Source organism: Felis catus, chromosome A2 (assembly GCF_018350175.1).
Source record: "Felis catus isolate Fca126 chromosome A2, F.catus_Fca126_mat1.0, whole genome shotgun sequence".
NCBI lineage: Eukaryota > Metazoa > Chordata > Mammalia > Carnivora > Felidae > Felis > Felis catus.
In genome coordinates this window covers 162,900,605-162,913,415 of record NC_058369.1, presented here as the reverse complement: position 1 = coordinate 162,913,415, position 12,811 = coordinate 162,900,605, and the positions used below count along the sequence as shown (strand labels likewise).

At 41.0% G+C, this 12,811-nt stretch overlaps 1 protein-coding gene across 2 annotated transcripts; it reads left to right on the top strand.

Annotated features, from left to right (window-relative positions):
• Positions 1 to 1,958: 1,958 nt before the first annotated feature.
• On the top strand, positions 1,959 to 10,284 carry LOC123384088 (GTPase IMAP family member 7-like). Of its 2 annotated transcripts, XM_045053016.1 has the most exons (3): positions 1,962 to 2,095; positions 6,771 to 6,877; positions 8,848 to 10,284. In XM_045053016.1, the coding sequence occupies exons 2-3, from the start codon at positions 6,874 to 6,876 to the stop codon at positions 9,660 to 9,662; spliced, it is 819 nt and encodes a 272-aa protein (XP_044908951.1). In that variant the 5' UTR covers positions 1,962 to 2,095; positions 6,771 to 6,873; the 3' UTR covers positions 9,663 to 10,284. The 2 variants fall into 2 exon arrangements, with proteins under 2 accessions (XP_044908952.1, XP_044908951.1); XM_045053017.1 differs by lacking the exon at positions 6,771 to 6,877 and having other exon boundaries at positions 1,959 to 2,095.
• The last annotated feature ends 2,527 nt before the right edge of the window (positions 10,285 to 12,811 follow it).

Genomic DNA, 12,811 nt, shown 5'->3' with positions numbered 1-12,811 from the left:
AGTTTTGATAGCTTGTTATGGCAACAACAGAAAACTGACTCACCAGGTTATAGAGATGGTATGTAGAAGAACCAGGACAATGTAGGGAACCATTCTTTTTCATCTCCTGTTATTATCTCTGCAATGTTTCAATAAGTTGAGCTTTGAGGCCATCTAGATCTAAGCAGCAGAAAACTCTCTGATTCCCACAAGAAGACTCCTGTAGAATTTAAAGAATGTCTTTTAATGACCCCACAACTTTTTGAAAATTCATTATATCCACATTGCTTTGTGTGTGTGAGATTGAAATAATAAGAGGAAAACATAAAAAAAGGAAGTGGAAGGAAGCCGTTAATGATGAGGAGCGTGGCTAAGTGAGCAATACAGATATGGGGCAAGACTGGCTCTATCAAATATCTTCTAGAAGGAGATCACTCGTAACTTAGGGCTCAGCATGGGACTGATAAGAGCCACACGCTCCTCTTTAACCAATGATCACAAGACTGTTACCATTTGAGACCCATATCTGATTTCCTGTGGCATCCATGGATTCTGTGTCAACGACTCTCCCGTTCCCACCAGGGAATTTACCAGCATACCTGAGGATAATACCTGGAGAAGCAATTAGCTGACCAGGAAACATCCAAGGTGGCTCTGGCTGGACACGTTTCACTCAAGGAATATATAGATTGAAATGAAACTAGGCAATGGTAGAGATATTTTGAGTAGGACATATGGTTCTGGCTCTCCTCTAGACTTCTATGTATGGAGCCTCATCAAGACCAACTTCATGGGTATGTAAAGGACCCTGTGATGTTATCTTGAAATTCTTAAGTTTTGTGTGTGTGTGTGTGTGTGTGTGTGTGTGTGTGTTTATGTGTGTTTGTTTGTTTGATTCTCTTTGACAAAGGGCCTGGCATTTTTATTTTGTGCCAGACCCTGCAAATTACATAGCTGGTCCTGGTCTGTGTCTTTATTGCAAGTTGGAAAACAGTTACCTGGGGCCCTCCAAGTCATTAACACCAATAAGTAGTCCAATGATATTGACCAATAATATACTCATTAACACGGTAATTTCAAAATGTAGCTACTTCCTTCCATTGGTTGTCACCCCATTATACATTACTTCCTGCCACATTTAGTCTTCTTAGTACCCATTTTTAAGCTTCAGCATTGGCTAATCCCATGTCTCAAAGTAATCAACAAAAATATATAATCAAAACCATAATAATTTTATGGTGATGCAACAAATAATTGGAACAGCTGGTCAACCATGAGAGCTTTGACCATCTGCTTCTCATCTCATAGTTTCCAGAGCAGGTTGGAATGGGTGTACTGGCTAAATCTGAAAAAGTCTATCTCTGCCTGGGTCTGGGGTAGGGGAAGGTAGGAAGGTTTAGGGGAAAGATGATTCTCCTCCCCGGGTCCATCTTTTCTGGTCAGGTCATGCATATTTTTGGGCTTGTGAGAACCATATGAATAAAACTAGAGAAGGTGTGTGGTCATTGGTTGACTTTTTCCAGGCTACATCTTCCTCTTTTACTCTTGGTTCTCAATGGTTTAGACATTTTGGCTTTGTACCAGAGTGCTGTTAAATTTTTAATGAGTAACTTGAGAGCTTCATGAAAGGCCATCATGAAAGCCCATATGATGCAATCACTGGGAAGTATCCCAGGGTCTAAATTTGGACACATCTAGCCACATATCTGAGTTTCTTTCACCCAGAATCAACCCAGCATCTCCCACTCCATCCAGAGAAGATGATCAGAGAGCACGCTCACCTCTGTGTGCATGATTTGGGTCACTTAATAAGGGCCTTTGGGATCCACCGCTATAACCCCAAACAACAAATACAGCTTTGGGAATTTTGTGTGATAGCAGGCACATGGAGAAAAAGCTTACACCTTGGTAAAACTAAAGCATTCCCCAAATTATAGGGTAATATTTCTGTCTCTTTAAAGACGAATAGTTCCTTCACTAGCTGCACCCAATCTGAGCTTCCTGCCTCAGAGGTTTAAAGGGTGCAAACACTTTTTCCTTTCAGTTAAACAAAAGGACCAGCTCAAACAGCTTCTTTGGAGAACACTCGGGAACTCATCAGCTCATTCGAAAGAAGGTGAGCCTGGCCTCAGAACAATGGAACCGTGAGGGGCAGCAGGACACAGGGGTGTGCATGGGTGTGGGTTCTGGTCCTAGAAGGGACCAGGTACTGTGCCAGCAGCCCAGCAATGAGGATGCTGCCACAGGGGTCTCGGTAGAAGGTGGGGTGGGACTAAGGAGATTGAGTGGCCCATGTCCACATGTCTCCTATTTATCAGGACAAACTTGCTGAACAGCATACCTTCCGTCAGTTGTTGTCATGACAGAGTGAGTGCTGCCTGACACCCCATCTATTTCCCTTAGTGGGAAACTAATGTCCCCAAGGCAGGTCTTTAGAGCTGGAAGGCAATTTAAAGACCACTATGGCCCAAACCCTCTTTTTCCTGAAAGAAAATCTGAATCCTAGGCAGTGTGCGTGTGGTTTTATGAAATTCCCCGGGATACCCAGGTCACAAATGGCACAGGAAGTCTAGAATTCAGCTGGCGGTGTCCTTCCCTACATGTAAGAGAGAAATGGTGTGATCGACAGTGTAACAGAGGAGGTAAGGAAGGGAGGCCATGGGGATAGAATGAGCTATTCTATAGAAAACAAATGTGCGTGAAGCCCTTTGGTTGCCTTCCCTAATTCCAGGGTTGCTACCAGTTCATGTTTTGGTCAGAGAGTGAACTACCTCCCCTGGCCTCCCATGATCTATTTCTGATCCAATGTAAACAGAAATGTAGAATCAAGGACCTGAGAAGGAACCAAGAAGAGACCAGAGCATGCAAGGGTTATGCATGAGTGTAGGGTCAGACATACTTTGCATTGGATCCCTTCTCTGCCCAAAGCCCTTTAGCGCAGTGACCTTGGGCAATGTTCTCAGCATTTCTGAGCCACATCAATCTCCTCATTTCAAAAATTAGAGTGGGGGCGCCTATCTGGCTCAGTGGGAAGAGCATGGGACTCTTGATCTCAGGGTTGTGAGTTCGAGCCCCACGCTGGGTGTAGAGATTAAATTAATTAATTAATTAATTAATTAATACACTTCAAACATTATTATACTAAAAATTACTAGAATACTAAAAAATTTACCACTTTATCAGTAAATATTTACATATGTATATCTGGGAGATAAAGCTCATTAAAATATACCATGATCAGACTTCAAAAAGCAATAAATTTTTTTTTAATTTTTATTTTTTTATATATATGAAATTTATTGACAAATTGGTTTCCATACAACACCCAGTGCTCATCCCAAAAGGTGCCCTCCTCAATACCCATCACCCACCCTCACCTCCCTCCCATCCCCCATCAACTCTCAGTTTGTTCTCAGTTTTTAACAGTCTCTTATGCTTTGGCTCTCTCCCACTCTAACCTCTTTTTTTTTTTCCTTTCCCTCCCCCATGGGTTCCTGTTAAGTTTCTCAGGATCCACATAAGAGTGAAACCATATGGTATCTGTCTTTCTCTGTATAGCAATTAGAATTTTTAAACAATTACCAGGTATATTCCAATCCCCAGATTGTCTCATAGATTTTAAAATTGAAATCAGGGGCGCCTGGGTGGCTCAGTCGGTTGAGTGTCCGACTTCGGCTCAGGTCATGATCTCACAGCTCGTGAGTTCGAGCCCCGCGTCAGTCTCTGTGCTGACAGCTCAGAGCCTGGAGCCTGCTTCTGCTTCTGTGTCTCCCTCTCTCTCTGCCCTTAACCTACTCACATTCTGTCTCTGTATCTCTGAAAAATAAATAAACATTAAAAATTTTTTTTTAAATAAAATTGAAATCAGCTCCAAATACAGTTCATAAATTGCAATTCTTTCATATCTCTTAAGTTTAATTTGATAAATAAGTTTTCACCTTCCTGTTTCTTTTTGTAAAATGTTTCTGTTTAAGAAACGGTTGGTCCTTTGTCCAAGAGAATTGGACAGTGTACATTTTGCTCATTAAATCCTCAAGATGTCATATGACATGTTCTTCTAGTTTCAGTGTTTTGTATAAACTTAAATTTAAGGAGAGGCTTGATCAGACTAAGATTTGCCTGGTTAGTTGGGTGGCAATATTTCATAGGTGCAGTTGTAAACATCCATCAGAAGGCACCTTATATATTCTTCTGTCTCTTTCTGGAATGTAGCAGACAGTAATGATAGCCTAGAGTAACTTTGTTTCATTAACGGTTGCAAATTATAATATTATAATTCTATCATTCTTTCTTCATTTATTGGATGGCATAATCCTATAAAAGAAACTTCCCCTGAATCATACTTTCATTTCCATAAGGTGTAGTTAATAAGACAAAAGGCATGCTTGATTCATTTTTGTCTGTGTTCAGACTGATGACATCATTTCCTAGCATACCCCAAAGAGAACACTTCACTTCTTTCGCGATGATGGTATTGTTATGTATTCATGAACTTCAACATATTTGATGAATTTTAAGCCATTGACATTATTATTCTCATTGATACTCAAATTACCCCATCTCTGTCCAGTCAGCCTTCTTCAAGTTGGCTCTCTAGTCCTTTCAGTAAGATCCAAACATTTTTTTTTGAAAGTGATCTCTGCACCCAATGTGGGGCTAGAACTCATGAACGTGGGATCAAGAGATGCATGCTGCATTGACAGAGCTAGCTAGGCATCCCACGGTCTGAGTAGTTTTTGATAGCATCCTCACTTTTTAGTGTGACTAGGATAGTCTAGGATCCACTTGCACATTTCTTGGCCCAGAAATGGAATCGGTACCTTCTCCTAAGAGTCCTAATGATTTTGGTGGGAAATGGCATTTGAAGTTCACAGTATGGGCACTAAGGGTGTTCATTGCCACTGGGCTTGTCCTTGGGCTTCAAAACTACACATGTGCACAAAAAGCTAAGAATAGGACAGGATTCCTGAAAACAATTTAAGATTTTTTTGATGTTTTTTCCCCCTATTTGGCCTTACACTATATCCCATTAGGACAATAGCCAATGAAGCAACTGCATTTTCAAGTTTCTTGGACCAATTCTTTGTGTGGTTTGTCTATTACACCAAATACTATGTATTTCATTTGCTTTTGATTTTTACCAGTTATCTGAAAATATAGTTTTTGTTTATAATTATGTAAGCTATTTCCAGATGTTTCTCACTATACGCAAGCAGAACGTTCCTATGAAATCTTTTATGAAACAAAATGACATAAAGCAGAGCAGCAATTACCATCAATGTACATGGAAAAAGGGTGCGCATTCCCAGATCTCCCCCAAATAACCTCCCTTATGTGTTTCTGATACTTTCAGACACAACTTGTTAACAGATGCACACATTCAATTGAGAGAAAGCCCACGTGCTCATCTGGCTCACAGCTCTGGTGGCTGGATGGTGAACCCCTATGTGAGGTTCCCGGGGAAGGTGATTGGCAGCTGGCATGGACAAGGGCCCACTCGGCCTCTCTATTAGCTCAACTGGCTGTGAAACAAATGCGGAACGCTGTATTCGTGTTCAGCTTTTTTTTTTTTTTTTTGTACAAATGAAAAATCCTCTTTGAATTTATGTCAGCCAGCAACAGCAGGTACACATGTAGGTCTTTCATAAAGGAAAAGAGGTGTAATTCGAACTCTCAAAAAGAAGGAAGTACATGCTTTCAAGACAAATCTATGAAATTGAAGTATATTCAAAGTAGTTTCCAGCTTCTACCCTGTCCCCCGCCTTATTCCTCCCATCCCTCTGTCAGTAACTTCTTTGGTGACAGTTCAGATGATCTGCCATTGCTTTTTCATGTGCATGAAATATATGTTGTACTTTGTACCTACAGTTCATGTTCCTCCCCACTAGAGAAAAGACAGTAAACTAAATATTGTTTCCTTCACTTTGCCTTTTTTTTTTTTTTTTTTTTTGCTTTATGAAATATCCTGGAGATCTCTCCATCCCGGCATAGAGAGGTATTTCTTATTCCTTTCTACAGTTGGATAATACATCGCTGTGTGTATGTACCTTGGTTTATTCAATCAGACCCCTACTAGTGGGCATTTGGTAGAGTTTTGGTCTTTAAGTATTACAAATAGTGACGCAGAGAATAAACATATGCCTAATCTTTTCCTGTGTTTTTGTCAGTGTAGCTCTGAGATATAAGGAAGGGGAACTTCTTCCTCTACCCTTCAAGGTCTTCCAGCTGCACTAAGAATTGCATTCCCTTGAGGCAGATTAATAAGAGAAAAAAAGCAGTGTGCACAGATGCTCAGCAATGAAACTAAGACCAAGAGAAATGACCAAGGCAGGCAGTTTTTATACTTTTTAGGCAAAGAGACGATGGATCTGTGAGGGATTGAGAAAACAAGGGAAACTTAACTTTGGGAGCATCTGTTAGGCAGGAATTCTAAAGAGACTTTGGGCTGGGGTAGTAAATTAGTAGAAAGTAGTGGGCTGTTTATACAGTCTTCTTGGCTCTATATCTCCCATCCCTGATCATAAGGGTGTCTCTTTACCTCCTGGGACAGGATGGGCACCTTTCACATGGGAGATTTGTTTCCTGCTTGCATGGGGACAGAAGAGGGTCTTAGTAATCTTCCCACACAGGCTGTATCTTAAGGTATTTTTATATGAAATAGTAAGGCAAAGTTGCACATTTACGGGTGACCTGCCCTTGTCCACTATAGGCATAAATCCTAAAATTGGGACTCACAATCCAAGAATAAATGTTATGTAATGTGTGTCATATTCCTAATTTCTCCCCTGTAGGTTTTAGACTGTTTTTCTATTCTCATTAGCCACGGAGAAGAGAACCTGTTTCCTCTAAAATTTACCGACTGATTATAGCAGCAAATCTTTGGACTTTTGCCAAATGTGTAAGTGGAGAAATAGTATCTCAGTGTAATTTAATTTGTTATATTTAGTTTGTTTCTTTTCCTATGTTGGATTTATTTTTCTCTACTTTAAGTGAGTGTGCATATATTTTTACATAGTTGAGGAGCATTGACATTTCTTTTTTTTCTTTGAACTGTTTATTCATATGTCTTGCTCCATTTTCTATCGAGCTATTGGACATTTGTCTCTCTACTTTTAGGTATTCTTTGTAGAAGAGGAGAATTAACCCTTTTTTAAAAAAATTCTTTTAAATGTTTATTTATTTTTGAGACAGAGAGAGACAGAGCATGAATGGGGGAGGGGCAGAGAGAGAGGGAGACACAGAATCAGAAGCAGGCTCCAGGCTCTGAGCCATCAGCCCAGAGCCCGATGCGGGGCTTGAACTCATGAACCGTGAGATCGTGTCCTGAGCTGAAGTCGCACGCTCAACCGACTGAGCCACCCAGGCACCCCGAATTAACCCTTTTTGATATAGTCTGACATTCGTATTTTAATTGTCCGTGGTATTCGTTGTCTCCCGTTGTCTTTTAGATATTTATGTAGTCAGATGTATGAATCCTTTTCCTTACAATCTTTCAAATCTTAAAAGTAGTTGCCCTGCCCCTAGGTTATAAGGATTTGTCTGAGTTTCTTCCAGTATTTATGTGGATTGATTTTTAGTGTTTAAATTTCTAATATATTTAGCATGTGAATGGCATGAAGATGTGGGTGCAGTTTTGTCTTTTTCTGTGTGGTTTTGTAGTTATCCCAATGCTGGTTATTAGTTCATCTGTCTCCCCATTGCTGTGAGATGCTGCCTTACGGCAGATAAATGTAATATAATAAAATTGAACTGGATACTCATGAATATAGTAGACCAATTTGGTCTATTTCTGAATTATCTGTTTTTGTTTTCTGTTCAGTCTCTGTTTACACACATGTCCTACTGCCCTAATTATAGGGGCTATAATATTTTACTATCTGGTAGAGCTGGCCCTCCCTCATCGTTCTTCATTTTCTTGACTCTACAGGCTAATTTTCTTTCTTCATTCATCCAAATGAAATTTATAGTCAACTATTTTAGCTGCAGAGAAAAAAATGGTGACAAATTTTTTGAAATTTATATTTTTATAAAATCACATTAAAGAAGTATCTATTAGGGGCGCCTGGGTGGCGCAGTCGGTTAAGCGTCCGACTTCAGCCAGGTCACGATCTCGCGGTCCGTGAGTTTGAGCCCCACGTCAGGCTCTGGGCTGATGGCTCGGAGCCTGGAGCCTGTTTCCGATTCTGTGTCTCCCTCTCTCTCTCTTCCCCTCCCCCGTTCATGCTCTCTCTCTGTCCCAAAAAATAAATAAAAAACGTTGAAAAAAATTTTTAAAGAATTATCTATTAAAACAGTGTTGAATTTGGGCAAATGTCTGTTCTGCATCAAGGTATTTTTCTTCTTAAATCTACTAAAGGGGATGTGTTGTAGCAATCCATTTTCTCATATTGAACCACCCTACTATTTCTGAAATAAATCACCTTTAATTGTGGGGTATTAGTTTTTAGTGTCTGACAATTTATTTGGGATTTTGGCATTAGTATTCGCAAATGAGACATGTCTGTAGCTTTATTTATTGGTGAAATCTTTGTTAGCCTTTGGGATCAATATCATACTTATGTCATAGAAAGAACTGGAAAGATTTCCTTCTGTTTTAAGTCATCAGGAATAGTTTAAGAAAGGTTTAAGTGAGATCCCCATGAAACCATCTGGACCTGGTACTCTTTTGTAGGGGAACTCTTTAACTACTTTATTGTTTCTTCCATGGTGCTTGAATTGTTTCATCTTTTTGTCTTTATGGGACCAACATGGGTAGTACACTATTGCAGGTTTTCATGGAGAAACACAAAGGAGATAAGAGGAACGTGATGGTTTCCACTTACCTTCGTTGACTCTTTTCCTTCTCCTTCTCTTTTTTACACCCCACAGCCACTGGTAGTGACATGGCACACCCTCAGGACAACACTCTGAGGATTGTTTTGGTGGGGAAAAGTGGAAGTGGGAAGAGCGCAATGGCAAACACCATCCTGGGGAGTGGAATCTTTGAGTCTAGAGTTGGTTCCTATACTGTCACCGCCAAGTGTCAAAAAGCATCCAAGGAATGGAAGGGGAGGAAACTTGTTGTTGTTGACACCCCAGGGCTCTTTCACACCAAGGAGACCCTGGATACCACGTGCAGGGAAATCAGCCAGTGTGTCCTCTACTCCTGCCCTGGGCCCCACACCATCAACTTGGTCCTCCAGGTGGGCCTCTACAGGGAAGAAGAGCAGAAGACCGTGGCATTGATCAAGGCTGTCTTTGGGAAGCCAGCCTTGAAGCACATGATCGTTTTGTTCACTCGCAAAGATGACTTGGAGGAGAAGAGCCTGAGTGACTTCTTGGCAGATTCAGATGTGAAGCTAAGAAACATCATCAGCGAGTGTGGAAACCGCTACTGTGCCTTCAACAACAGAGCCTCAGAGGACGAGAAGGAAGCTCAAGTGCAGGAGCTGGTGGAGCTGATAGAGGAGATGGTGCAGAGCAACGGAGGGGATTACTTTACCGGTGCCATTTACAAGGACACAGAGAAGAGGCTGAAGCAATGGGAAGACGACCTGAAGAAAATCTATGCCGATCAATTAAATAAGGAAATTAAACTAGTAGAAAAGGAATATGCTCATAAATTACAGGAAGAACGGGAGGAAAAAATAAAATTGCTAAAGATGAAGTATGCTGAACAAAAAAATTATCGGGGAAGAAGCTGAGAAGGGATTATTTAGAGATGGTTCAAATGGGATTATGAACGTGCTTTCAAAAATATGGGATATTTTGGTAGTAAAGACCATTTCATTTTTTCATCTGAATTTACGATGATTTGCGATAGTGGTAGATTGTAGTTTCCATAGACAGCTGTGACAGTAGCTTCTACTTATTCTTCCTATAACCTGACCTTGTTACTCCTATCACTGAGTTGTGGGGCCTGTGTCCTCTACCTTGGAACTGGGCAGATCTGGGACCGTTTCAATTAATAGCAGATGGTTGAAGCAGCACCTTGTGACTCTAAGGTTACATATGGGCAATGCTTCCTTGCCCTGTTGGGGTTCTTGCCCTTGGAACTTGACTGTCATGTTGTGAGAAAGCCCAGGCTGTCTCTTCAGAGACCCCCATGCAGAGGGCCTGAAGTCACTGGCCCACTTCCCAGCTCACCTTTCATTTGTGACTGAGACCAACTTGCCTGCCATGCAAGTGAGGCAACACAGAAGCGTGCCCTCCGGTTGCCCTGCCATCGCAGACGAAGTTGCAGAAAGCAAAGATGATCCATTCCCACTGAGTCCTGACCAAATTGCAGCTTTATGAGAACAAATAAATGATGGTTTTTGTTTTTAACCACTGAGCTTCAGAATGGTTTGTTATGCAGCGAGAACTAACCAGAATGAAGCCTCTTCCCAGCTCTCAGTCCCCACCGCCTCCCCTTCTCACCTGTCCCTCTTCACACAAAGTTGGCATAATCAGACAATGGCATATAGAGTTCAAAGACTCAGGAAAATTCAAATCAGAAATCCTGCACATGTTAAGTGTCTGAACCACTGGTCACATTTGTCGTTGCACAGCATGGCCACATGTACTATGTTAGGGAGGTATTGGGTTTCTCTGGAAAGATTGTTCTGTGGTTCATGGAGACCTGAAAGTCCCAGGATTCTCTTATTGTGTTTCTCTCTTTTCTTTTTTAGGGACCATCCTAACTTAAAATGTCTCCAATTGTATCTGAAAAATCCCATCTGGGTCACATAGTTTTCATTTGCCTCTGCAGAATCACACTTCACCCTAGCTGTTTGCCCCCTGAGGCTGATCTGTTTGCACTACATCGGTGGGATCTCTTGCTCTCTGACTTCTGCCTGGCTGGTCTATGGGAAGTCCAAATCAGAGGCCCTGTGGAAGTAGAAAAGCAAGGCTGGGTTATCCATTCTCCCACGTCTATCTCTGCAAGGCCATCTCTGACTAACTGCAACCCTACGCCAAAGGTCACAGCTCCTCCCTTGGTGGCCTTTCTACCCAACTCTTCTTCTGCATTCCAGTCTTTGTTCACACCTGCAGGTGGGACTCAATTTTCTTATCGATACTATCAACGTCCCTGTGGTTTCCAAATTCCCTGTGTCCACAGTGTGTAAGAGGCCCCTTCTCTACACTTTCTCCAAGTACCTGAGAGCAGACTATCTTTTTACTGTGAGAATCTGATTGATAAATCTTATGGTACCCAGTTCTCCTTCAGAGCATCTTTATTGTTGTTGATGGTTTTACATTCCCTCTAGTGCTTGTTTTCTGACACCAGAAAAATCTCTCCTTACCCTTCCCTACTGTGACATTTGCAGTAAGTAGATGAAAGGTTCTGTCTTGCTAAAATAATAGAGAAACTTCAAAGTTAGATGGGTGACTCATAGTCACTCCCAAGGATTGCAGACATCCAAAATCCAAATTATTAAAATTTTTATTTGTCTTTTGTTTTGTCTGTGAACATGACTGAGAGTACCTACCATATTAGTGAATTTTTGGGAGACGGATTAGAGATTACGTCTGGAAAATTTAAGATTCTACATACACGCTCATTCTAAGATTCATCACAAGTATTCAGAATGCAGTAAAAACACGGAAGAAAAATCCTCTCATGAGAAAACATGTGTCAAATGACAAAGTGAGACCAAAGTACGCTTTGCCATCATGCAGTTCTTATGTTCAAAAGTACTTCCTTGTAAGTGACTCATGTGTGTGATAGTATGTCTAAAGAGCAAAGTATTCCTGCCCTGTCCTTTTTCATTTCAGAGTCGTTTAAAAGATATTTCCCACCAGAGATATGCAGAAGCATTCTTAATACAATTAACCTGTGTTCAGGCCATTTGAATGTGCAGCTTATGTAAGCTGATTCTTCCCAACCTTAGATTCTTTTTTGGAAGGTAAGTCATAACCAGAGAAAAAACGAGTAAATCAAATAAATCATTATCTCTTCACTTGACAATCGAAATATTGCTCACTCACTTCTTTTCACGTATTTTATATTCCAGTTCTCTCTGAATGTGGTTTTATTTCAGTGCTGAAGACTGCGGAATTTCCAGCGTTTAATGTGTGCATGATCCCTGTTGTTGAAAAATGTGATAGTCATGACTCATTATGGGGAATTTACACTAGGATTTATAGAGGAAGACCTGAGAAAAGATTTAGCGTATGAAGTCTACTGTGAAGGATGTGTAGGATGTGTCCATGCGGGTGATGGGTACCATGGTCATGCTTCTATTCAGAAACAGGAAAGTTCAGGGTGACAGGTAAGATTTTCAGGGGAAGGATAGAGTCAGGAGCAACAGTGTTCAGTTAGGTTTGGGACAAGTTGAATATCAGATGTCATAGTTAGGGTCCAATGTAAATGACCTGCATTAACTTGAAATCTGGGTCAGAAGGCTATATGAAAGGCTCGGGGTAACATAAATATCTCCCTTAATATCAGTTGAATCTTTACTAATTGCCAATACCCCGCAGTCCAAAGCTATATGCTAGAAAATCCATATAGGATGCCCAAAGGAAGAAGCAAGAACCAGTTTTGTGAGGTTTAGTCCTTCAACTAAGTTGATAGATATTTGAAGGGGTCAAGAGGAAAGGACCTTTCCTGTTAGGTTTTAGCATTTAAGTAATCTCTACACCCAACATGGGGTTCCAACTCATGACCATGAGATCAAGGGTTGCATGCTCTTCCAAATGATCCAGCCAGGCATCCCAAGAGGAAAGGACTTTGTTTTTTTTTTCTTATATATATATCAAATTTATTGACAAATTGGTTTCCATACAACACCCAGTGCTCATCCCAAAAGGTGCCCTCCTCAATACCCATCACCCACCCTCTCCTCCCTCCCACCCCCCATCAACCCTC